The sequence below is a fragment of the Chiloscyllium plagiosum genome, unplaced genomic scaffold (genome assembly GCF_037043375.1).
Source record: "Chiloscyllium plagiosum isolate Xiang-an unplaced genomic scaffold, Cpla_swu_hap1 HiC_scaffold_37, whole genome shotgun sequence".
NCBI classification, from domain to species: domain Eukaryota; kingdom Metazoa; phylum Chordata; class Chondrichthyes; order Orectolobiformes; family Hemiscylliidae; genus Chiloscyllium; species Chiloscyllium plagiosum.
The window spans coordinates 45,677,313-45,705,081 of NW_028270175.1; the positions used below are offsets into that span (position 1 = coordinate 45,677,313).

General features: G+C 44.1%; 1 protein-coding gene across 3 annotated transcripts in view; it reads left to right on the forward strand.

Moving 5' to 3' along the window:
* Positions 1-11,865, forward strand: part of LOC122540083 (ephrin type-B receptor 2) — a 699,339-nt gene extending 687,474 nt beyond the window's left edge. For all 3 annotated transcript variants that reach the window (XM_087980658.1, XM_087980660.1, XM_087980659.1), the window contains one exon: positions 7,259-11,865. In XM_087980658.1, the coding sequence (XP_087836784.1) occupies positions 7,259-7,367 (109 nt within the window). In that variant the 3' untranslated portion in view covers positions 7,368-11,865. The remainder of the gene's footprint in view (positions 1-7,258) is intronic.
* Positions 11,866-27,769: the final 15,904 nt, after the last annotated feature.

A 27,769-nucleotide genomic window follows, 5' to 3' on the forward strand; every position in this document is an offset into this window, starting at 1 on the left:
CAGGGAGGAGGGTGGAGTGGATAGTTGGAAAAGAAGATAGACAGGCAGGACAAGTCATGGGGACAGTGCTGAGCTGGAAGCTTGGAACTAGGGTGAGGTGGGGGAAGGGGAAATGAGGAAACTGTTGAAGTCCACATTGATGCCCTGGGGTTGAAGTGTTCCGAGGCGGAAGATGAGGTGTTTTTCCTCCAGGTGTCTGGTGGTGAGGGAGCGGCGGTGAAGGAGGCCCAGGACCTCCATGTCCTCGGCAGAGTGGGAGGGGGAGTTGAAATGTTGGGCTAAGGGCAGTGTGGTTAATTGGTGCGGGTGTCCAGGAGATGTTCTCTAAAGCGTTCTGCTAGGAGGCATCCAGTCTCCCCAATGTAGAGGAGACCGCATCGGGAGCAACGGATGCAATAAATGATATTAGTGGATGTGCAAGTAAAACTTTGATGGATAGGGCCTTGGATGGAGGTGAGTTGAGGAGGTGTGGGCACAGGTTTTGCAGTTCCTGCGGTGGCAGGGGAAGGTGCCAGGGTGAGAGGGGTTTGTAGGGGGGCGTGGACCTGACCAGGTAGTCACAGAGGGAACGGTCTTTGCGGAAGGCGGAAAGGGGTGGGGAGGGAAATATATCCCAGGTGATGGGGTCTACTGGGAGGTGGCGGAAATGTTGGCTGATGATTTGGTTTATGTGAAGGTCGGTAGGGTGGAAGGTGAGCACCAGGGTCGTTCTGTCCTTGTTAGGTTGGAGGGGTGGGGTCTGAGGGCGGAGGTGCGGGATGTGGACGAGATGCTTTGGAGGGCATCTTTAACCACGTGGGAAGGGAAATTGCGGCCTCTAAAGAAGGAGGCCATCTGGTGTGTTCTGTGGTGGAACTGGTCCTCCTGGGAGCAGATACGGCAGAGGTGGAGGAATTGGGAATACGGGATGGCATTTTTGCAAGAGGTGTAATCTTTTGGAAGAGGTGTAATCCAGGTAGCTGTGGGAGTCGGTGGGTTTCTAAAAAAATGTCAGTGTCAAGTCGGTCGTCGTTAATGGAGATGGAGAGGTCCAGGAAGGTTCACACAAGGACAAAGCTGGGAATATAAGAGTTGAGCCAGTGGAAATGAGTGAAGTCCATAATGATTTCTTCGCATCAGCATTTGCAATGAAGAAGGTACATGGATAATGGCACAATTAGAGAAAGGTCTGTTGAAATTCTGGGGCATGTTGATATTAAGAGGGAGGTGATGTTGGGGTCTTGAATACCAATATGGTAGAAAAGTCCCCGGAACCTGATGGGATCTATCCCAGGATACTAAAGGGGGCAAGGAAAAAGATTGTTGAGCCCTTGAGAGGGATCTTTGCATCTCATGCAGTCACAGTAAAGTTCACGAAGACTTGAGAAGAGTTAATGTTGTTCCTTTGTCTGGTGAGCCTTGTATCACTGGTAGGCAAATTATTGAAGAAGGAGAAAGTGAGGACTGCAGATGCTGGAGATCAGAGCTGAAAATGTGTTGCTGGAAAAGCACAGCAGGTCAGGCAGCATCCAAGGAGCAGGAGAATCGACGTTTCAGGCATGAGCCCTTTTTCAGGAATGAGGAAAGTGTGCTAAGCAGGCTAAGATAAAAGGTAGGGAGGAGGAACTTGGTGGAGGGGCGTTGGAAATGCGATAGGTGGAAGGAGGTTAAGGTGAGGGTGATAGGCCGGAGTGGGGGTGGGGGCAGAGAGGTCAGGAAGAAGATTACAGGTTAGGAAGGTGGTGCTGAGTTCGAGGGTTGGGACTGAGACAAGGTGGGGAAGGGGAAATGAGGAAACTGGAGAAATCGGAGTTCATCCCTTGTGGTTGGAGGGATCCTAGGCAGAAGATGAGGCGCTCTTCCTCCAGCCGTCATGTTGCTATGGTCTGGCGATGGAGGAGTCCAAGGACCTGCATGTCCTTGGTGGAGTGGGAGGGGGAGTTGAAGTGTTGAGCCACGGGGTGGTTGGGTTGGTTGGTGCAGGTGTCCCAGAGGTATTTTCTGAAATGTTCCGCAAGTAGTCGGCCTGTCTCCCCAATATAGAGGAGGCCATATCGGATGAACCGGATGCAGTAAATGATGTGTGTGGAGGTGCAGGTGGATTTGTAGCGGATATGGAAGGATCCCTTGGGGCCTTGGAGGGAAGTAAGGGGGGAGGTGTGGGCGCAGGTTTTGCATTTCTTGCAGGGGAAGGTGCCGGGAGTGAAGGTTGGGTTGGTGGGGGGATGAGGGAGTCACGGAGGGAGTGGTCTTTTCGGAGCGCTGATGGGGGAGGGGAGGGAAATATATCCCTGGTGGTGGGGTCCGTTTGGAGGTGGCGGAAATGACGACGAATGATATGGTGTATATGGAGGTTGGTGGGATGGTAGGTGAGGACCAGTGGGGTTCTGACCTGGTGGCGGTTGGAGGGGCGGAGCTCAAGGGCAGAGGAGCGGGAAGTGGAGGAGATGTGGTGAAGAGCATCGTCGATCACGTCTGGGGGAAATTGCAGTCTTTGAAGAAGGAGGCCATCTGGGTTGTTCGGTATTGGAACTGGTCCTCCTGGGAGCAGATGCGACGGAGACTAAGGAATTGGGAATATGGGATGACGTTTTTACAGGGGGCAGGGTGGCGATTGGAGGGGCGGGGCTCCTCCACCGCATCTCCTCCACTTCCCGCTCCTCCGCCCTTGAGCCCTGCCCCTCCAATCGCCACCAGGACAGAACCCCACTGGTCCTCACCTACCACCCACCAACCTCCATATACACCATATCATCCGTCGTCATTTCCGCCACCTCCAAATGGACCTCACCACCAGGGATATATTTCCCTCCCCTCCCCTATCAGCGCTCCGAAAAGAGTCACTCCCTCAGTGACTCCCTCGTCAGGTCCACAACCCCCACCAACCCAACCTCCACTCCCGGCACCTTCCCCTGAAACCGCAAGAAATGCAAAACTTGCGCCCACACCTCCCCCCTTACTTCCCTCCAAGGCCCTAAGGGATTCTTCCATATCCGCCACAAATTCACCTGCACCTCCACACACATCATTTACTGCATCCGCTGCACCCGATATGGCCTCCTCTATATTGGGGAGACAGGCCGCCCACTTGCGGAACGTTTCAGAGAACACCTCTGGGACAACCTAACCACCCCATGGCTCAACACTTCAACTCCCCCTCCCACTCCACCAAGGACATGCAGGTCCTTGGACTCCTCCATCGCCAGACCATAGCAACACAACGGCTGGAGGAAGAACGCCTCATCTTCCGCCCAGGAACCCTCCAACCACAAGGGATGAACTCAGATTTCTCCAGTTTCCTCATTTCCCCTCCCCCCACCTTGTCTCAGTCCCAACCCTCAAACTCAGCACCACCTTCCTAACCTGCAATCTTCTTCCTGACCTCTCCGCCCCCACCCCCTCTGGCCTATCACCCTCACCTTAACCTCCTTCCACCTATCGCATTTCCAACGCCCCTCCCCCAAGTCCCTCCTCCCTACCTTTATCTTAGCTTGCTTGGCACACTTTCCTCATTCCTGAAGAAGGGCTCATGCCCAAAACGTCGACTCTCCTGCTCCTTGGATGCTGCCTGACCTGCTGCGCTTTTCCAGCAACACATTTTCAGCAAATTATTGACGAAGATACATAAGGACAGGATTTACTGGCATTGGTAGAAGAATGGACTTGTTCGGGATAGTCAGCATGGGATTTTGAAGGGCTAGTTGTAAATTCTGTTCTTGGTCTTCTATCACTTTTCAAATCTTGGTAAGATCTTTCTAATCCCCTTTATATAAGTCCAAATAATTAACTCCATGCACTCCCTCATTACTAATTATTACTAGAATCTTCACAGCTTATTTAATTGTTTCTTCAATTGCTTGGTCAAAAAATCATAGCTGCAACTTTTGTTCATAGTGGGGGATTTAGTCTCCATTCGTTTTTGCTGTTCTTTTGTCTTTTCACTTGATATTTAATGGTGTGCTCTCTTGTGCTTTCAACACAATGTCCCTTCCTATTTCACTTGAATCTTGTTTTTTGATACTGCACTGTTCCTGAACGCAGCCTGTTTTTGTTATTTGAATTAATTTGCATTTTGTTTGTTCAGCACGGGAATTAATCCCCAATGGCCATTCAATTTGGAACAGCTTTTATATAGAACAGACTTGAATCAGCTGACTACTTGCATGAAGCTGGCAAACATATGCTTACATTTTGAAAAGAAATGTTATTTTTTTCCATGTTCCATATTACTGTTATATTTTGCATGTTGCTGCTCCCATTTGCCTTTAGGATTGACAATTATAGAACCACAAAAACATTCCAGCATCAAAAGAGACAGCACCTGGAGTATTGTGCACAGTTTTGGTACCCTTTGGAGGCAGTTGGAGGTTCACTAGATTGATCCCAGAGAGTCTGTCTTATGAAGAAAGATTGAAGAGTTTAGGCCTATAAGCTTTGGATTTTAGAAGAATGAGGGAAGATCAAATTAATATATTCAAGATAATAAAGGTGTGGCTAAAATAGACATGGAGCTTCATCTTGTGGGGCATTCTAGGATGAGAGGTCTTAGGATAGGGAGCAGCAAATTTAAAACAGAGTTGAGGAGAAACTACCTCTCCCAAAGGGTTGTGAATTTGGAATTTTCTATCCCAAAGTGTGGTGGATGTTGGGACAGTGGGTAAATTTGAGGAGGAGTTAGGCAGACTTTTAATTGGTTATGGGTTGAGGGATATGGGAAGAAGATAGGAAAATGGGGAAGAGGAGCATATCAGCCATGACTAAATGGTAGAGCAGATTCAATGGGCCCAATGGCCTAATTCTGCTCCTCTGTCTTTTGAGACCATTCAGCCCAATGTGCCTGTAAAGAATAAAGTAGTGTTCATTCAAAATTATTTTCCAGCAGCTGGTCTGTAGACTTAGACGTCATAGAACTTTGATACAAATCCAGGTTCTTATAAAATGACTTGATCTTGGTTCTTTTGGTTATGTTTTTTTCAAGAAAGAAAATCACACCTGAGAGCCATGCAATAATATTCTAATGTAAATATAACAGAAATGAGGTACATAGATTTTGTTTCATTTCAAGATCTCTGCTTGGTTTATGAATAGTGTACTCTCCAGACACAGCCTGATCCATGGGTAAAACAGTGCAGAGTGTGATCTCGTGATTATATCCAAATAGTTGACTAATTTGCTTGTTGGGTTTTTAAAAGGGCATCAATCCAAAGTGATGTCAAAAAATTGTTGGTGAATTACTATTTTGCATCTTATATCTTGTTATTTCAAATAGGGTATTTCAAACCAGACTTTACAAATAACAGATCTCAGATACAAAGTGTATAACTTAAACAAAAAAAAACTTTTTTTTAATAATGTAACTTTGGCAGAACACAAATGGACAAAAAGAAATCTGATAAATATTAAAATCTTCTTTGGATATGATCCCTCACTTGCACCCTGACAGACAGCTAGACACAGTTAAACAATAAAATTAAAGAATGGTATTCTATCAGTTTGATAATAGTTTCAACGGGAAATTCCAGGCCCTCATGAAATTCTTGGATAATGGGTTGTATTACATGTTACAGGCTTGAATCTGAAGTCACCAATCATTACCAACAGCTTCCACAGACTCTGGCTCATTTCCTCATTAACTTTTACTTCCTTTTTACCGACTGGGGTTTATTTCTTACAACTTCCAATAGTTTGATAACTTAGAATAACTAGATAGATCTTCACATTCCAGCAGCTTCTAAAGCAAAACTGCATCCTGACCAAAAAACAGTCAAAGCCAGTTCACTGTTTTATATTTCTTTATCAATATTCTCTGTTTGCTGGCCAGCACCTTGCTTGACTAATTTGGCATCAAACTAGTCCCTGAACATAACCATATCTCAATGTGGAATTGACTGCAGTGTCCTTAGAGTGGTAATTAGCCTATTTCCAGGCCTGTTCCCAACATTAAACATCAATCTTTTGTTCCCTACTCTATTTTTAAAAAAGATGCGTCTATTGGAAGTTCAAAGTTCAGTTCTCAACTGCAACTCAGTTCGAACCCAAAAATGAAACTAAAGGAAGAAAAATACTCATGGTCTCAACAATATAATACACAACATTGTCACTGTGAGTTGGTGTGTGGGATGCCATTCAAGGGGGTAGCTTTATCCAGTATGATATCAAAATTCTTGAGTGATTTTGAAACTGCACTTATCCTGCCAAGTGGAGTGTGTGTCATCAAACAGCTAATGAGCTTTGGGGAATCAGGTGGTGAGTTCTTTCTCAAGAAAATTGCTAACCTCTGATCTCATTCCTATAGTATTTATATACACCAGACCAAATCCCCTCAAAATAAATTAAGAAGATAGCCTAAACGCCAACATTTTCTTAATTTTTAAAAGCAAGTGTAAGGGTTGTGTTCTGAATACAATTTGATTTGTCAAACTACCAAGCTTGAAGCAAGTCACACTTTTATTTACATCATAATTAAAATACAAATAGAAGAAAAAAGGACTGGAATAATGTAATACTATTGGAAAACGTAGCAAAGTAATCGATTATTTAGCTACTATACAGCAACAGCTCCAATGTGGTAACATTCCATAAACACAAAGGCAAATTCAGTAAAATAGATTGTATCACATGCAAGTCTGGCAGCAGGAAGAGCATTTAGCTGTAACAGAGAGAAGTAATAGTTTCCACATCCAGCTTCAAGACCCCAGCAACTGCTAAAATCTAAAACTAAAATCCTGGTTCTATAGGAGCTTGATCCTACCTTTTCACCCTATATTGTTCTGGGTCAGAGCAGATAGCCTGCCTCCAAGTTTACAACATTTGTTTTCAAAAGGAGCATGACAGAATAAAGGCACAAATTGTAACAGATACAATTAAGTTTCTGGTCAAAGTTAGCCTTCAGGATGTTAATAGTGATTCTCTCATTGAAGGTGATCTCATTGCCTAGCGTTTTTATGGCATGCATGTTACTTTCCACTTAGGAGCATAAATCTAAATTGTATTGGTCATGCCTGCTTCTATATTTCTGGAGTTGCAAATGGTACTAAACATTATAGAGATTATGCAAAGGGTCTTACGGTTTGCACCTGTTCTACTTTCATATGTTATTAGACTGAACATTTAACTGAACAGTATTAAAGTCTCAAAGTTTTTTAATGACAAGATCTCAAAAGTGAGGGCGAATGGATCATGCAAACAGTCAAGAAACACAATAAATCAATGAATGCAAAGCAACAATGGATATCTTATACTTTGCATACCTTATGTTGTGCATTTTTCTCTCCCCTAGGGATATCCTTCGGGTTGGTGTTACCTTGGCAGGACATCAAAAGAAAATTTTGAACAGTATTCAGATGATGCAAGCACAGATGAATCAAATTCAGTCAGTGGAAGTCTGATAGCAACTATAGTCTGCTTGACTATATCCATACTATGGTTCTGAATGAGCTTAATTCAGGAAGCAATGACTAAATACAACTGGGATCTTCACCATACAAAGTCCTTCTGAGAACTTAATGAAGATTAGAATAGCTCCTGAAGAAATGAGAACGATCTTTGATATGAGAAAGCCCTTCAAAAGGGTTCAATGAACAAGAGTGCAACTATACCAGGAGCCACATAATTAACTCAGAATAATCTAAATCAACAGATTCCTTCCGTCATTATAGTCACTCAAAGATCTTTAATTGTCTTTTCCCACCAACAAACATACAACAGAAAAATACATGACATTGACGTACAATTTTGGACTGCATAGTTCAGAATACTTAAACTGCCATAAATCTGCAAAAGTAAGACTTCAGGAACTTGGGAAAGTAAACATTTTGAGGCTCGATCCTTCCTTTTAAGAGAAATGTCTTTCTAAGGAGAAATAAAAGCTCCTCATACTGAACTTACAACAAGAAAGAAAGGATTGACAAGTCTACTTTTAGAGGAATGGCACTTGTAAAATGGTCCTCTTTCTCTGACAGTGACTGTTCAATGGAAATTGCAAGGATGGCAGCTCTTCCTACTTGTCAATACTGCAGTGATGTCACTATTCTAACCATGTCATAGAGTATCTTTTCTCACTAATACTGTGATTTGCTACTGGAGTTTAGAAAAAGATGCTACATTGAATTTACTCTCACAAAAAGTCAAAAATATTCACTAATTCTTTTACATTTTGAGATTTCTTTGTTGTGTACAGCAAGTATTTATTGATTGGGAGTTTAAAGCATGACTTCCCACCTCCTCTCTCATGTTTCCACTGAAAATCCTATTTGACTTTATAAGTAGTTAGAACTTAAAATGGTTAAAGGCTCTGCTATAGTTTGGATAAGCATCAGCAGGTAACATTGTTTCTGGTTGTCTGATCCATATGGTATACTTATTTAAGAGTGCCTTTACTCCAAAAGCTTTGGAAACAATCTAAGCTGCAATGTCATCCAATGAATATCAATTTTGTGACAAAACCCCCATCTAATCCCAGAGCTTCATTGAAAAAAGGATAAAGAGCATAATCACAAATTATTACACACTACAAATATTCCTTCTAAATCATTTTGTTAAATAAGTAACGTCAGTGCCAAAAGGAATGCAGAGATGGTATTTAGGAAGCATTTTGCCTCTGTCTGATCAGACAAGATGGCAGGAGTCTTCATCCATCTCTCAGTGAACTTAGTTTTACCATCACCCGGCAAGAAGTGAAGGAACATAGGGGCAGACCAAAGCATGTGCGAAGAGAGAGAGGGATTTATTTAGTGTTAATGTAATTCTGGAAATTCCCTCAGATAAATTCAAATGATTTCCTCTCTAAATTTGTAATATTTACTCAGTATATTCTAAGATTATCTGATTTTAAACAAAAACTCATAGGCTCACAACCTTCATAATTACACAAACCTCTGTAATCTTCCAAATTAGTACAATATAGCACTAGTGTGGCTCTAAAGTGTATTTAATAGAAAGGTATTTGCAAAAGCACAAAGCATTGTACACAAAGTTTGCTAACAGCTTGCAGACTGGTAAATGATGAAATGCAAGTGAGAATTTAGTACAGAGTGACTGAAAGAGGAGCTTGGGGATTGGTTGGTGATTAAACAGGGCTGAGACTTTCCTGCAGGACGCATTCCAGAAAGTGCTTCCTCTTCACCGGTGAAGAGTTCAGAGGGGCACTGGGTAAAGAAAGATACAATTAGTGCAGGGATCCTCTGGAATTGTAAAGCCAGGTTTCAGTGCTGAATACCAGTAAGATTGACAAAATCTCAAGGAATGAAACATATAATAAGAACTATGAAGCAAATCACTTTAAAGAGGGCACAACAAATAGTGTAAAATCTACAACCACAAGCCCTTGATGTTATATATCTCTGTTATCAGGTAAAAGTACATCACCAAGACAGTACTTGGAGGGGATGAAGGAGGAATTCCTGTGTATATATCAAACACAGAGGAAGGCAAAACGGTTGATGTTCTTCATGCAGAGCTTCAGGAGCTGAGATAAAAATCAAAGAGCAAAGTCTCAAACATAAATATCTCAGAATTTTTCCTAACACCAAGCATGAGTCTTCAATATTGGCTAATATCTAGCAATATGCAAGACAATGGTTTTAAACTGACTTGAGAAGGTGGGTGCGCATTAAAAATAAAAGATGAAACCAGCAACATAGATGACAAGAAGAGTCAACTGCCAGTAGATTAAATAATAGTCCAGATATAGGAGCCATAGGGTAGAAATACCATGTGGTATCAGATGTACAGAAATGTAAGTAACATCAGTATGTTCAGATCAGGCATTAGGTGCTGAGATATAAGGGTCATGCCTGCCTCAAAGAAGTGTGATTGTGAACTTATCATTGCTGACCTCAAATTGTTTAGGAAATGATTAAAAGGATTGTGATTGGTGAGAGTGATGATTAAAAAAATCATTTTACTGCTGGAACACGTTCATGTAAACCAAATTCCATTTGGTTACAGTTAAGGGGCAGTATCATGTAACCTGTCATGTTACTGAATCTATACTATGTGTCTATAAAGAGTCAGATAATAGCAGAACAACTTTATAAACTCAATACACATCAGATAAACCATTTACCCTCCAACCCCATTACTTCATATGGCTTATAAAATCTCCAATACTTGCTCCAAATATCCAATAATCCATGAAGATCCCATAAACCCTCAACATTGCACAATAGTTCCCCAGTGACTTCCCAAATACTTCTCAAAGCCCCAGGCTTCGCAAGGATTCCATACACTTGCAGAACTCTTATCATTTGTATTGCAGAATCTCCAAATTTTTCTTCATATCTAGCATATAGATTGTGTTGGGCACGGAATTGAATACTTTTTTTTACCCAATAGAATATTCAATTCTTCATATAGATCCCATATTCCATTATAATGACTCAAACGTAAATCTCGCTGCATAGCTTTTTAATTCTTTCATATTGACACATACCAACTCTGTTCATTTGTTCATCTTCCCTTTCATAAACCAGATAATCTTATGCTGAATATAGCTGAGATTTAGTAAGAGTGCAGTGGTGAGGAATGAGATGTAAATTACAAGGGGCAACAGTAAATATTTGAGTATAATCAAAAAAATCAGATCCAAAGTAAACCAAAGTATTAGAGCACTCCAATCTGAGATGGACTCAGATCACATTAAATAGAAATACAATATGTATATTTATACTCAGAAAAATAGAACCATAATGGGATACTAAACTAAAAATATATCTGATGAGAGGAATGCATTGTGTATTGGAAAGCAAAACTGTTCTTGAGGGGAAAGGGTTAGAGTTGAGAATCAAAAAAAATTCCATTAGTGTTTACTGTTGACCTCCAAATTGTGAATGACAGAAGGAAAAAGGTTGCAGGGAAAATACTGACATGAGTAAGAACATAAGAAGTGGGATAGGAGTAGATTGTTTGGTACTTGCTTGTTGATTTGATTGTGACTTCAACAACATTTTTCCTGTCTATTCTCCATAATTCTTATGAAATTCATCTAAATCAGTCTTGAACATACCCACTGCTCAATTCCAAAGACTAATGATCCTCTCTCAGTAAAAATTGCCTCCTCTCAATGGGCGTCCTTTCCCCTTATTACAGAACTTCTAGTTTCCCATAAAATGGGAAACATCCTCTCAGCACCTATCCTGTCAAGCCCCTTCAAAATTTTACATTTCCAGATAAAGCTTAAGCTTCAAAATTCAGAAGATGCCTGTAAACCTTTTCTCATAGCCAAGACATAACCACAGGGATCAACCTAATGAATCTTTGTGATCCACTTCCAAGGTAAGCATAAACAGCTTCAATAAAGAAACCTAAACTGCACAAAACTACATTGTTTCACTAGTGCTCTGAGCAGTTAGTAACAAGTCTCTGCTACTTTAATATTCCATTACCCTGGCAATGAATTGGCCAATATTCTATTTGCCTTCCTAGTTTGCCTTCATGCTAAATTTTTGTAGTCAATGTACAACAGCACCCAAATTTCTCTTTGCTGCAGCATTTTGAAGTCTGGTTTCATTAATAATAATAAAAAATTACTGTTTTCTGTTCATCCAAAGTACACAATTATACATTTTTCCACATTATACCAAATCTGTGAATAAGTTTCCACATCATTTCCACACTTTGCATTCCTTTCTCAATTTGTTTTCAGACCAAATTTGGCTCCAACAACCCTTCATCAAACTCTTTTACAGTTTGTAAAACTTTCACCGTTTGCCAACATAAAAATGTCCTGTTAGTTAGCCAGTTACCTATCATGCATAATCCTCAATGTGCCATATTGAATGACTTTGGAAATACAACTACACTACAATTGTTGGTTCACTTTTATGAATCCTGTTATTTGTTACATCTTGAAAGGACACTAATAAATTTGTCAAACATAATTTTCTATTCACAGAATCATGTTGACTCTATTGTATTCTGTTTTTCTAAATGTCCAACTACTCATTCCTTATTGGTGGATTCCAGTATTTTCCCAAAGACAAATATTAAATTAACTGACTGATAATTTCCTGTCTCTCTCTCTCTCTCTCTCTCTCTCTCTCTTTCTCTTTCTCTCTCTCTGTTTCATTTTTTGAACTGGACCACTGTCTTCCAACTGGGAACTTTCCATAATCCAGTGAAATTTAGATGATTTACAAAACATGCAGCCACTTCTTCTCAGACTCAGTGATCCAAGTCATGAAGACCAAGGGACTTGTCAGCCTTTTGTCTCATTCATTAATGCAGTGCACAGATAACGTTCTCCCTCCCAGTGTTGTTTGTTATGATCCCAGCTGATGTTAATATTGGATGGGTCAGATCCCAGATTGAAACCTGACTTAATAGAACATGTGTTTTATGTTTTGTTATTTGTTTAAAAAATTACATTGTTTCACTAGTGTTCTGGGCAGGGCCTACATAAATTATTGTATTTTATTTACAGCATAAATCAATTAATGCAATTTTGTCAGGTTGGTGTGACATCCCGGTGTCTGGTCTGCGATTTGCCTCCACTACAGGGGCAGAGCTGGCGCGTGGTGCTGGAGGAGAGGCCAGGGTCTGGAACTGGAGGGATGCCCGTAGTCTGGGAAACGGGCTGAAGGAGAGTCTGGGGTCTGGGCCAAGGGTTGGAGGAGAATCCGGGATCTGGAGTTGGAGGGAAGGCCAGGGTCTGAGGCCTGGAGGGAAGGCTGGGATCTGGGCCTGGAGGAGAGACTGGGATCTGGGCCTGGAGGAGAGCTTGGGGCCTGGGCCTGGGGGGGGGAGGAGAGGATATAAGTATCATGTTATGGCTAGGGCCGAGACCGAGGCTTGGGCTGGGGTTGGAGGTTGGGACTAGGAGCCAGAACCGTGCCCCCTTCTCTCAATCAGTGCCACTCTCTGACCCCTGACTCTGGGCGGGCAGGCAGACTGAGCGGACATTGGGGTGTGGTGCTGCCTGGAACCCGGGCACGTTGTAAAAACATTTCTCCTCCCTAGGAATGGACTTCATTTCCTCCATTCCCTATAGGAGAAGGTGAGGACTGCAGATGTTGGAGATCAGGGACGAGAGTATGGTGCTGGAAAAGTACAGCAGGTCAGGCAGCATTCTCCTACTCCTCGGATGCTGCCTGACTTGCTGTGCTTTTCCAGCACCACACACTCAACCCATTCCTTATATGCAATCCTTCGTTTACTCCCTGCCTTCCCATACAGGATCCCCGTCCACATATCACATCTCCATCCCTTATATACCCCCAGCTTTCCAGTATCCACATCCCCTTCCCTTACATACCTCCATCCCTTTCACATCCCCAATTCTCGTGTCCACATTCCCTTCCCTCATGTACCCTCATCTCTAATGCATTCCCAATCATCCTCTATCCACATACCCTTCCCTCATATACCACCATCTATCGCTCATATGTCCCCACCCTTACATATCCCCCCTAGAAAGGGAAAACTCTGATTTCAAACCTCTGCTGCCTTGCAGTTATACCCTTTCATTGAAAAAGCTATGAGAGTAAACCCTGAGGACAAATCCTGAGCTGGAATCCCTAAGGCAGTCCAACGTTGTCTTCAACCCCATTCTGGCAACTCCTGTGACGAACACTGGTACCAAGCTGCATTGGCCCTTGCCCTCCCCTTGGACTACATTGGTGGCATGAAGAGAGGAGACCTGCTGCATGGGCAATTGCCAGTCTTCCATGCAACCTTGTCCAGTCCTGCACCCTGGAAAGGACGCTACAGCATTGCCTCATTATGACGATACAACATGGATAGCAACAGTCTACTGGTTAGAAGCCTGCACTCGATTGGCATAGAGCAAAACACCAGGGGTTGCTATCAATGGATGGAGAGGCCATCATGCCTCACTGGACAGCTACTGCCAGTCTCAAGCAGGAAGCCTCCAGCTAATTACGTGCTGTCCTGCCACAGTCTGCCCCCTCCACTGGGTGGGTCGGGCTTAGGGATACAAGTAGCCCGAACTGCGGTCTTAAACATTGCGCCAAGCACAACAAGAAGGCAAAGAAAGAAGCCAGCACTCAGGATGCTGGAATTTATGAACCATGACTACCGGTATATCAGGTGATCTTCGGGAGATCAGTGACACTCGAGACAGCAGTGATTAATAATAAACTGCTTAGACTCCAAGTGGACATCTCAACGCTCCAAGAGACACACTTTGCAGAATCAGGAACCTTATGTGAGAGAGACTATGCTTTTTTCTAGCAAGGAAAGGGCTCAGACGAGTCCAGAGAGCATGGTGTCAGTTTTGCTGTGAAGATCTCGCTGCTGAAGATGGTAGAGCCTAGCGAGAACAAAATGGAGCGGATTTTCTCACTTTGACTCCACACATCCAAAGGGCCTGACAACCTTGTCAGCATCTATGCCCCAACCCGCTACTCTACACAAAAGACACAAAAGATGAGTTCTAGAACCAGCTCTCAATGTCAATACCGGTGATTGCAAGTCAGGAACAGTTGCTGCTACTTGGTGATGTCAATGCAAGAGTGAGTGCCGACACCATGGACTGGGATTGGCAGTATGAATGACAACGGGCAACAACTGCTCGAGCTTTGTACACTCCACTTCCAGACCAAGGCTCTTGGCAACATCCCTGCTCTATACACTGGCACCAAATAGACCTGATAATTACCAGATGCTGCCACCTGAAAAACATGCTCAGGACTCACTCCTTTCAGAGTGCTGATTGCGACATGGATCGCTCTCTGGTTTGTTGCAAGAACATACTTCAGCCAAAGAAGATGCACCAAGCCAAGCCTCCAGGCAAACAGCGCATTGATGCCAGGAAGACCCAACACGGCAGAGTTCATCAAGTCACTGGCAGATGTGCTCCTTGTCGACACACCAGAAGGAGATGCTCAGCAGAGATAGGACTCTGTCAGGGACACTATCCACAGCACTGCACTCAAGGCCTTCGGGAAGAAACAGGGCAAGACACAGGACTGGTTTGAAGTAAGCTCACCACTGTCATCAAGGCAGAACGTGTTACGCTACTAGAGCACAAACACCACCCCAGCCAGGTAACATTGCAAGTGTTCCAGACAGCAAGAGGCAAGGCCCAGAAAACAGCCAGATGCTGTGCAAATGCTTACTGGCTACAACTATGCTAAAGCATTCAGTCAGCATTTGACACAGGCAACATCCACGGAGTGTATGAAGGGATCAAGAAAACCATCAGTCCAACCAAGAACAAGACAGCCCCACTGAAAACCATAACAGGCATGAAAAAGGCAAGCAGATAGAGAGATGGGTGGAGCATTACTCCGAACTCTACCCTGAAAAAACAGCATCTCAGATAGTGCACTAGACACCACGGACTGCCTGCCTTTCATGGAGGAACTGGATGCATTGCTGACTGCTGAAGAGCTGAGTAAAGCAATCAGCAGCCTGCCGACTGGGAAGGTACCAGGATTGGATGGCATTCCACCAGAGGCCAGCAAGTGCACAAAGGGCATCCTGCTAAACTACTTGCACAAACTGCTGCACCAGTGGGTGGATAGGGGGAGCAGTACCATGAGACATGAGAGACTGCAACATTGTCACCCTACGTAAGAACCAAGGGGACAGAAGTGACTGTAACAACTACAGGGGAATCTCTTTGCTGAGCATCATTGGGAAGGTCTTTGCCTGTGTGGTTCTGAATAGAATGCAGAAAATCACCAAAGGGTATATCCCGAGCCTCAGAGTGATCTCAAGTCAGAGCGCCCCACAATCGACATGATCTTCTCCCTTTGACAGCTTCAAGAGAAATGGAGACAAACACTCTATATCAGCTTCATTGACCTCAACCTTCAACCTTGTGAGCAGAGACGGCCTGTTCAAAATCCTCGCCAGGATTGGTTTTCCCCTGAGGCTCCTCAGGATAGTTCAGTCATTCCACACAGACATTAAGGGTGTTGTTCATTTGACGGCTTTTACTCGGAGCCTTCAACACTCAAGCAGTATGAAGCAGAGCTGTGTGCTTGCCCTCACCATGTTCAGCATCTTCTTTACCTCTGTTCGCCGAGCTGGAAGCTTTTGTTGCAGACATTTCATCCCCTGGCTAGGCGACATCATCAGTGCTTGGGAGCCTCCTGCGAAGCGCTTCTTTGATGTTTCCTCCGGTGTTTATAGTGGTCTGTCCCTGCCGCTTCCGGTTGTCAGTTTCAGCTGTCCGCTGTAGTGGTTGGTATATTGGGTCCAGGTCGATGTGTTTGTTGATGGAGTTTGTGGATGAATGCCATGCCTCTAGGAATTCCCTGGCTGTTCTCTGTCTGGCTTGCCCTATGATAGTAGTATGATAACACTACTATCATAGGGCAAGCCAGACAGAGAACAGCCAGGGAATTCCTAGAGGCATGGCATTCATCCACAAACTCCATCAACAAACACATCGACCTGGACCCAATATACCAACCACTACAGCGGACAGCTGAAACTGACAACCGGAAGCGGCAGGGACAGACCACTATAAACACCGGAGGAAACATCAAAGAAGCGCTTCGCAGGAGGCTCCCAAGCACTGATGATGTCGCCTAGCCAGGGGACGAAACGTTTGCAACAAAAACTTCCAGCTCGGCGAACAGAACCACAACAACGAGCACCCGAGCTACAAATCTTCGCACAAATCTTCTTTACCTTTGGAGCATCATCCAATGGTTCTGTCTTCACACCAGATCGGACAGGAGACTATTCAGTTTATCCTGGCTGTGGGCAAAAACCAAGGTTTGTGAGGTACTTATCAGGGACGTGTTGGTTGCAGATGACACAGCACTGGCAATACACTCGGAAGAGCAACTGTAACGCCTCATAGACAGCTTCTCAAGAGCGTGCCAGGACTTCTACTTGACCATCAGCCTTAAGAAGACCAATGGTGTTGGGTCAAGGAGTTGAGCACCCCACTGCCATTACCATCATCAACTGCGTGCTGAAGGTAGTCCACAAGTTCACATACCTTCGCTCCACCATCACGCACAGCCTCTCCCTGGACTCTGAGATCAACAGATGGATTGGACAAGCAGCCTCAACATTCGTCAGGCTGACAAAGAGAGTCTGGGAGAACAGAAAGCCGACAAAGCATACCAAGGTTGCTGTCTACAGGGCTTGTGTCCTCAGCACACTGCTTTATGACAGGGAGGCCTGGAACCTCTACTTTAGACAAGAGCGGCGCCTCAACTCCTTCCACTTTGCAGCCTGTGATGCATCTTGGACATCAGGTAGACCCAGTCACCAACAATGAGGTCCTGGCCTGTGCCCAGATACCCGGCCTCTTCACCCTGCTCCAACAATGCTGGCTGGGCCACGTACACTGCATGTCATTCGGGACGATCCCAAAAGACCTGCTGTCCAGGGAACTGGCCTTTGGCAAGAAAGCACAAAGGTGGCCCCATCTTCATTTGAAAGATGTCTGCAAAAGAGACATGAAATCACTGAACATGGATGTTGAGAGGTGGGAGGACATTGCAAGTAATTGCTCTCGCTGGAAATACACAGAAGTTTAAAAAGAAAGGAGAAGCTGAGGCTTGCTGCTGAAGATAAGCACACCCTCCGAGAAAACAGCACCGAATACCGGAGGACAGCATTCTTCATGTGCAGTCACTGCAGCTGACATTGCCATTCCCGTGTGGGCCTCAACAGTCACAACAGACACTGCTCTACCAGTAAAGATTGAAACAAGACTTCCCAGGTGCAGATCCAGGGTCTCGCAAGGCAAACGAATGCCACCATTTGTTTACCATATCCATAAGAGACTGTTAATGTACTTTTAACAAATGAATATAAAACAGAGAAAAAGAACTATTTCCACAGTACAAGAGTTAGGTGAAATGATTTTATAAATAATATCAAAGAGACAAATTCAATTATTTTTATTTCAACCTGAACAGTCAAAGAGTACTTTAGAAAAAGGGTCAACTGCCTCCACATTCCTTTTTTTTTTTGGCTACCCTATCTCCATTTTGTTTTAAATCGACCTGTTCAGAAATGTCCTGACACACCTGAAACAGGTGAGACTTGGCTCAGAGGTGGGGCCACTAGCACTGTGCCAGAAGAGCCCAGCTGTCTCCAACATTTTTCTAAACCCAGTGGAGTGGTAACATGCACAACTGAACAACTTTGTCAGTGCCAAAATCACTGTGACCTTTTTTTTGCAATTTAAACGATTAAATATTTACAAACAAAGCCTATTGTAGGCAATGCAAGCTGTCAAAAGTGAGAGGGAGGTAAAGAAAGAAGGAAGAGGCTAAATCAAAATAGAGTTGAAGGGGGAAAGAAGGCATTGTTCTTAAATTCTGTTGTAGATGCAACTAAAGTCAGATAAGTAAGTTAGAACTGCAATATTACCATTTCCACTCCAGTGTATATTAAAATCTGTTGTGGATATCTCTAAAGTGCATATCTGGGTGAGATCAGTAGGTTTAAACACCAACATCATCGTTTCAGCAAACTTCTGCAAAATGCTGGCGTGTTCTTAAAATGTATTGTAGATGCTAAATGGATATCTCATTGAGATAAGCAAATTTGCACATCAGCAACACAGTGGCTCAGTGGTTAACACTCCTGCCTCACAATGCCAGGGACCCAGGTTTGATTCCAGCCTCGGGCAACTGTCTGTGTGGAGTTTGCACATTCTCCCTGTGTCTGCGTGGGTTTCCTCCAGGTGCCCCGGTTTCCTCCCACAATCCAAAGGTATGCAAGTCAGGTGAATTGGCCATGATAAACTGTCTGTAGTGTTCAGGGATGTGTAGGGTAAGTGCATTAGTCAGGGGAAATGTAAAGTAATAGGGCAGGGGAATGGGTCTGGGTGGGATACTGTTCAGAGGGTTGGTGTGGACTTGTCGGCCAAATGGCCTAATTCCACACTGTAGGGATTCTATGAGAACCTCCAATTCAAATGTCTTAAAATCTCTTGTACATGCAATTAAACTACATAACTTACTGAAACAAGCAACTTGGCACACTAAAATCTTCATTTTCATTAAACTTCTTAAAATCTGTTGTAGATGCTACTGTGTGTGCACATCTCATTGAGATAAGCAGCTTTGCACATCAAAGTATCCAATTTTATCAAAGTTCTTAAAATCTCTTGTTGATGCTATTAAAGTACATATGTCACTGATATAAGTATCTTTGCACATCAAAATCTCCATGTCTAGTAATATTCTTAAAATCTTTTCTGGATGCTACTAAAATGCATAAGGTAGACAGGCAGGAAGCTGGAAGAACACAGCAAGCCAGGTAGCATCAGGAGGTGAAGAAGTCAATGTTTTAGGCGTAACCCTTCTTCAGAACTGGGGGTGGCTATAAGTGGAGATAAAGGGGGTAACAGGGGCAGGGTGGTGAAGTGGGGATAGGTGAAGACAGGTGGAGGATACAACCGGATTGGTCGATAGGAGGAATGAATCCGGTTGGTAGCTAGAAGGAAGGATCGATCAGAGGAATGGAAGGGAGGAGCATTCCTCCCATTGACAGACCAGGTTGTATCCTCCACCTGTGTTCACCTATCCGCACTTCACCCTCACCCCCTTTATCTGCAGCTACCCTTGCACCCACCTCCCAGTCCTGAAGCAGGGTTACACCCAAAACGTTGACTTCTCCACCTCCTGATGCTGCCTGGCTTGCTGTGTTCTTCTAGCCTCCTGCTTGGATTCCAGCATCTGCATTTTCTTTTTGTCTCTAACTAAAATGCATAACTCATTGAGACAAGCAAAATCTTCATTTCTAGCTAACATCTAAAAATCTGTTGTTGATGCTACCAAGTGCATATTTCATTAAGAAAAGCAAAATGTGCAACAAGATCTCCATTTCTTGTTCTTAAAATCTGTTGCATATGCTTTAAAATGCATAACTCAGTGAGATAAGCAACTTAGCACATCAAAATCTCCATTCTAGCAAATTTCTTAAAATCTGTTTTTGATGCCACCAAGTCCATATTTCAGGGGAGAAGAAGCTTTGCACATCAAACTCTCCAATTCTATCAAAATTCTTAAAATCTCTTTGGAGATGCTGCTGAAGTGCATATATCTCACTGATATAAGCAACAATGTACATCAAAACTGTGATTTCAGAATGGAATATTTTCCACGTGCACTCAAATGAGTGCAATGAAAAGTTTGTAATGTTGCCTCTCAGCGCCATCTTACGTACAGGTTATGAATACTTTAAACATTGTTACAGAATTGCAATTGTAAAAGAAAAGACTAGCATGGGAATACAGAGTTTTAAAAGTCCAAAATAAGAATAAAAAGTATCTTTAAAGTACTCAACTTATAGTCTTTTTTTCTTTGAATCTGTGCCCACTGGCTTTGCACATTAAAATCCATAATTCTATCAACCTTCTTAAATTTCTTCTCGATGTTACCAAAGTGCATAACTCACTGAGGCAAGCAACATGGCACACCAAAATCTCAATTTCCAGCAAACATCTTAAAATCTGTTGTAGATCTGTGCACATCTCAGAGAGAGAAACAGCTTTGCACATCAACATCTCCAATTCTATCACATTCTTAAAATCTCCTTGTAGTGCATATATGACTGATATGAGCTACACTACACATCAAAATCTCGATTTCCAGCAACGTTATGGATACTACAAAAATGTATAACTCAGTGAGACAAGCAACTTGGCACATCAAAATCTCCATTTCAAGATACTTGTTGCAACCCTGTAAAAACTATTGAAGTACATATCTCAGTGAGCTAAGCAACTTGGCTCATTCAAATCTCCACATCTCGCAAACTTCTAAAATCTGTTCTGGATGCTATCAAATGCATATCTCACTGAGATAAATTGCTTTGCATATCAAGTCCATTTGCATCAAAGACCTTAATACTTATTCCAGATGTCAAGAGAGTGCAAATCTGGGTGAGATCAGGAGTTTTGATCACCAAACTCATCACTTCCAGTAAACACGCTGATATGTTCTTAAGATGTGTTGTAGATGGTACTAAAGTGCATATCTCAATGAGCTAAGCAAATTGCCTCTTTAGAATCTCCATTTCTAGCAAAGTTCTTAAAACTTATTCTGGCTGCTGCCAAATGCATATCTCAGGGAGACAATCAACTTGGCACACCAACAGCCTTTGCCATAAAACCTCTTAAAACCTGAGACACTATAATGCTTTTTCTCAATGAGAGAAGAACCTTGGGACAATAAAATCGCCATTTCTAGCAAATGTTTTAAATTGGATAGGTTTGCTTTAGGGTTACTGATAAGGTTAGGATTAGGGCTGGTTTAGGGTTAGGGCTAGGATTAGGGTTAGGGTTAGATTTTGAGCAAGGGTTATCTTTAGGGTTAGGTTTAGAGTTATTGTTATTTTATTTAATATTCCACCACCAGGAAAAACATCAGGCCAGGGTGCCAGTGCCAAGCAAAACCCAGTAGAGTCATTGCTTATCTGAAAGAAATGGTGAAGGGGTTCAAATCAAAATAGAATTGGAGGGTGCGATCAAGCACTCCACCATATTAAAGGCATCATTGTCATAAATGACTCCACTGGCTGTTGCCTGGGCCTGTTTATAGCCAGCAGACCCAAGGGATCATCCGGCCTACTCAGTCCACTTCACACCAGGTGTCTGAAGATCAGGGGCATGGGGCTGAAGTGCAACCAAAAACAGAGCAGGAGGTCCCTCAGGTAAACAAAGGGAAACAATTATGTACCCAGTCCATGAACTCCACCCTGCCATAAAACAAAATGTTGGGCTGGGAGTCCATGAATGACTGTACTTTGTGCTTAAAGGGGACTGCTGTATACGAAACCATCCAGCCCACTTGCCCAGTATTCCACTGGAGGATCTCCACCACCCAGTGGTAAACAGGCACCCAAAGGCATGATGATATGACAAGAGGTAGATAACGTAGTCGGTATAGGTCCCACCGTATAACTTCCCTAAAGGCCTTATAACATATAGTTTATAACATATATTTCAGAGGCACCTTAGGTTGTGGGTTACAAGCACTCCGGGAAAGTACCAGATGCTGGGCTAATCTGAAATTCCATCTGGACAGGGGTACAGGCAGACAGGATTCCACTACACATCTAAGAATCCTCCAACTGGTACATAATGTTGGCTCTAAGCACCTCCATTTTAAGGCATTGGATGGCAATGACCATGAGTCCTCTGTCTATATGACCTATGTGCTAGTTCCTATGGCAGGCCCCCACTACCCAGCATGGCCCCAACTCTGGTCACACCTGTGGCCATGGCCCTTCCATCCGCCAGCCACCAACACTCGTGATTGTGGAGGTAAAGATTCCTGAGCAACGGATCTCTGACAATTGCAGCTACTCCTGACTGTGGGTGTGCCCATCATGAGTCTACCAAGTCTCAGACAGTGATCTGGTCCTGGTAAAAGACAAACAGCATCCTGAGGTTGACCTGCAACCTCTCACAGACAATGAACAGGAGCTGTGTGTCATAATTGAGGTTGTGCACCTGGCAGGAAAAATACGTCACTGCGGTGCACCACCTAGGAGGAGGCTCCAATGTAAAAGTATCGCTGCAAGGTCTGAAAGTGAAAACTAGCCACCTAGTTACACAACAGTTACTGACAGTACTCCTCAGGAGACTCAGAAACTGTGCTGTGAACCAGTGCAGCTTTTTGTCCCAGAAGAAGTGAACCAATGTTCTATGGATATCAGCGACAAAAGAAAGGATCAAGGTTAGCTACGAACAGGTGTTATCTAGAAGGAGTGTAAGTAGACAGGTCCCCTGGGCCGGATGGGATTTATTCGAGGATTCTCTGGGAAGCTAGGGAGGAGATAGCAAAGCCTTTGGCTTTGATATTTGAGCCGTCATTGTCTACAGGTTTAGTACCAGAGGACTGGAGGATTGTAAATGCTGTGCCCTTGTTCAAGAAGGGCAGTAGAGATGACCCAGCCTTACTTCTATTGTAGGAAAGGTTTTTAGATTTAGATTACATTACAGTGTGGAAACAGGCCCTTCGGCCCAACAAGTCCACACCGACCCGCCGAAGCGCAACCCACCCATACCCCTACATTTACCCCTTACCTAACACTACGGGCAATTTAGCATGGCCAATTCACCTGACCTGCACATCTTTGGACTGTGGGAGGAAACCGGAGCACCCGGAGGAAACCCACGCAGACACGGGGAGAACATGCAAACTCCACACAGTCAGTCGCCTGAGGCGGGAATTGAACCCGGGTCTCCGGCGCTGTGAGGCAGCAGTGCTAACCACTGTGCCACTGTGCCGCCCACGGGTTGTGGAAAGGATTATAAGAGATAAGGTTTATAATCATCTAGCAAGCAACAATTTGATTTCAGACAGTCAACGTGGTTTCATCAAGTGCAAGTCATGCACTCACAAACCTCATTGAGTTTTTTTTGAGAAGGTGACCAAGTATTTAGATGAGGGTAGGGCAGTTGACGTGGACATGGACTTCAGTAAAGCCTTTGATAAGGTTCCACATGGTAGGCTGTTGCAGAAATTGCAGAGGCATGGAACTGAGGGTGATTTAGCAGTTTAGATTAGAAACTGGCTTTTTGAAAGAAGGCAGTGAGTGGTGGTTGATGGAAAATATTCAGCCTGGAGTCAAGTTACTAGTGGTGTGCCACAAGGAGCTGTTTTGGGACCAGTGCCATTTATGATTTTTATAAATGACTTAGACACAGGCATAGGTGGATGGATTAGTAAATTTGCAGATGGCACAAAAGTCGGTGGGGTAGTGGACAGTTTGGAAGAATGTTGCAGGTTGCAGGGAGACTTGGATAAACTGCAGAATTGGGCTGAGAGGTGGCAAATGGAATTTAATGCAGCTAAATGTGAGGTGATGCACTTTGGGAAGAAAACAGGAAGGCAGAGTACTGGGTCAATGGAAAGATTCGGGGTAGTGTGGATGTGCAGAGGGATCTTGGAGTCCATGTACATAGATCCCTGAAAGTTGCCACCCAGGGTGATAGTGCTGTTAAGAAAGCACACTGTGTGTTAGGTTTCATTCGTAGAGGGATTGAGTTCCGGAACCGCAATATCATGCTGCAAGTATACAAAACGCTGGTGCGACCACACTTAGAATATTGTGTACAGTTCTGGTCCCCACATTTCGGGAAGGATGTGGAAGCATTGGAAAAGGTGCAGAGGAGATTTACCAGGATGTTGCCTGGTCTGGAGGGAAGGTCTTATGATGAAAGGCTGAGAGACTTTGGTCTGTTCTCATTGGAAAGAAGAAGGCTAAGAGGGGATTTGATAGAGGCATACAAGAAGGTCAGAGGATTAGATTAGATTAGAGAGTAGACAGTGAAAGTCTGTTTCCTAGGATGTTGACGTCAGCTTGTATGAGGGGGAATAACTACAAATTGAGGGTGATAGATTTAAGACAGATGTCAGAGGCAGGTTCTTTACGCAGAGAGTGGTAAGGGCGTGGAATGCCCTATCTGCTAATGTAGTCAACTCAGCCACATTATGGAGATTTAAACAATCCTTAGATAAGCTCACAGATGATGTTAGAATACTGTAGAGGGACAAGCTGAGAATAGTTCACAGGTCGGCGCAACATCGAGGGCCAAAGGGCCTGTTCTGCGCTGTATTGTTCTATGTTCTACGTTCTAAAAGCAGGAGGAGGGACCAATGAGACCAGCTAGTACCACAACAACATACTTTTTACCACAATTTCTGTCACAATCCTATTTGATGATATTCAGTTTTATTTAAGCTATGTCTCTTTCTGTGTGTCTTCTGTCGCATCACTATCCTTCATTTCTCTTTGATGGGAAATGTCCTTCCATTTTTTTATAATTTTTTATTCAAATACCACAGTCAAATTTGCACCTTGATCCCCAGAACATTTGCTGAGTTTTTGGATTAATAGAGTGATCATAACACCTGTCCCTCTTCCTGCAGGGCCTCAGTGAAAACACCAGCTGTGTAACTAATTTTATTTAATATTCCATCATCAGGAAAAACGCCCATGTGTCCAGGGAACCAGTGCCAAACAGAACCCGGTAGGGGCAATGAAAGAAAAAGTGAAGCGGAGGGTAGGGGTCAAATTAAATTCGAACTGGAGGGAGAGATAAAGAGGTTTGATGGACCTAAGGATTATAATATGCCAATGTGCTTATCTCATCAATTTATGCATTTTGGTATGATCTGCCTCAAATTTTAAGAGGTTTGATGGACTGAGAGATTTTGATCTTCCAGTATGCTCATCTCACTGAGGTGTGCACTTTATTATGATCTATAGCAGAGATTAAGAAGTTTGATCCATTTAAGGGTTTTGATGTGTCAATGTGCATATTCTCTTGGATATGTACTTTTGTAGAACTGCATCAGATTTTAAGAGGTTGATGGACTTAGTGATGCCATGGTGAACACCTCTCCCTGAAGACATTGAGAGCATTGGTGGATACTGCATGCTCCCTTTCCAAGGATACCCAGACTCAAACAAAAATGCAGAAGAGGGGCAGGCAGTTGACAGAAATGACCCCCTCCATGGGCCGCTGCCTGGCCAGGTCCAGGAGCAGACCCATGAGGAGGTCCTCCAACCTGCCCACACCTGTCCACACTAGGTGCCCGAAGATTAGGACCGTGGGGCTTAAGTGCAACCGAACACAGAATAGAAGGTCCTTCAGGAGATTGCAAACACCCTCAACCAATATACACGTGGTCCACAGACTCCAGAGCACCACAAAACAAACAGTTGGGCTGGGAGTCTGTTGGGCGGGGCAGCACGGTGGCTCAGTGGTTAGCACTGCTGCCTCACAGCACCAGGGACCCGAGTTCAATTCCTGCCTCTGGCAACTGTCTGTGTGGAGTTTGCACATTTTCCCCGTGTTTCCTCTGGGTGCTCCGGTTTCCTCCCACAGTCCAAAGATGTGCAGGTTACGTGAATTGGCCCGTAGTGTTAGGTGCATTAGTCAGGAGTAAACATAGGGGAATGGATCTGCATGGGTTGCTCTTCATAGGCTCGGTGTGGACTTGTTGGGCCAAAGGGCCTGTTTCCACACTGAAGGGAATCTAATCTAATGTAAAACCACCGCAATCTGCAGTTGTAGGAAACTGCTGCATGCAACACCCTCTACCAAATTCCCCAAGGGAAAGAGGGAGCAGTTGCTCCACAGGGGATTTCAACTGGTGGTAAATGGACACACTAGTCTGTGCAGTGGATGAAAGAGAAGAGATGAATGGTGTGCAGCAGCAGTATAGGGCCCGCCGTTTAACTTCCCTCGAGTAGATGCAACATATCTTTGCGAGGCATCTCAGGTTGTGGGACACAGGTGCCTGGGGAAAGTATGGGATCCTGGGGCCAATGTGAAATTCAGCCCAGTACGTGCAGATGGAATTTGACCACACATCGAAACATCCTCCAACTAGTGCATGAAGTTGGGACTGAACACTGCCATCTTAAGGCATTTGATGGCAGTGGTCAGGAGCTGGATGTCTATCACTGCACTGCCTGCTAATTCCTGCAGCTGCAACAAGCACATTCTCTACACTTTTCAGACCCGCAGTCACACCCCTCCCTTCCACCAGCCATGCAAACCTGCAATTATGGAAGTGCGGTTTCCTGAGAAACGGCTCTCTGAGAATAGCCGTTAATCCTGGTGATGGGTGGGCCTGGTTTGCGTCAACCATTTTCCAGACAGTCACCAGGTCCTTGCAAAAGATAGGGAGCATTCTAAGGATGACCTGCAAACCCTCATGATCAATGAACAGGAGCTGCATGGCATAATTGAGGTTACACACCTGGTGGAAAACATACATTGCCAGGTTGCACCATCTAAGAGGAAGCCCAGCGTAAAGGTATCACTGCAAGGTCTGAAGGCTGAAAATCACCGCCTGGGTGTGGACACACACCAGCCACTATGATTCTATGATTCTATGACTCCTCAACGCAACTCCTCAGAATCTCTGCTGTGAACCAGTGCATCTTTTTGTCCCAGAAGAAGTGAACCAACATTCTCTGGAAGTCAGCGACAAAACGAGGAGGAAGGATCAAAGGGACCAGTAGTATCACAACAACTTGCTGGTTATTACATTTTACCACAATTTGCTGTCACGAACTTATTTGATGATGCACAGTTTTAGTAAGCTTCTGTCCATTTCTCCCCCTCCCCCACCCCCACACTATTGCCATATAGCGGTGATGTGTATTTTCACCCGGCAGCACCTAGGTTTTGTGTGGTGTTCAGGGACTCAGTGAAAATACTAGTTGTGCAGTCTCCTCCTCCAGTGTGTTGTTTAATTGTCCAACCCCATTCACGACTGACTGTAGCAGGACAACAGAGCTTAGATCAATCCATTGGTTGTGGGGTCGCTTAGTCCTGAAAAACACTTGCAGGTTATGCTGTTTGGCATGCATGTTGTTCTGTTTGAAGGCTTCACCAGGTTCATACCTCATTATCAGGTATGCCTGGTAGAGCTCCTAGCATGCCCTCCTGCACTCGCCGTTCAATCAGGATTGATCCCCTGGCTTGATGGTAGTAGTTGAGTGGGGGACATACCAGGCCATGAGGTTACAGATTGTGATGGAATACAATTCTGCTGCTGTTGATGGCCCACATTGCCTCATGGGTGTCCAGTCTTGAGCTGTTAGATCTTTTGAACTATTTCCTCCTGATTGTATACCACTGTGCAGTCACGTCTACTGGGCCTGTCCTTTCAATGAGACAGGTCATATTCTGTCCAAGGATGGTGATGTAAGGTATGATTCCATGAGTGTCACTATGTCAGGTTGTTGCTTGACTAGTCTGTGAGACAGCTCTTCCAATTTTGGCACTAGCCCCCAGGTATTTGAGAGGAGGACTTTGCAGGGTTGACAGGGCTGTTTCTGCTGTTGTCCTTTCTGGTGCCTAGGTTGATGCCAGGTG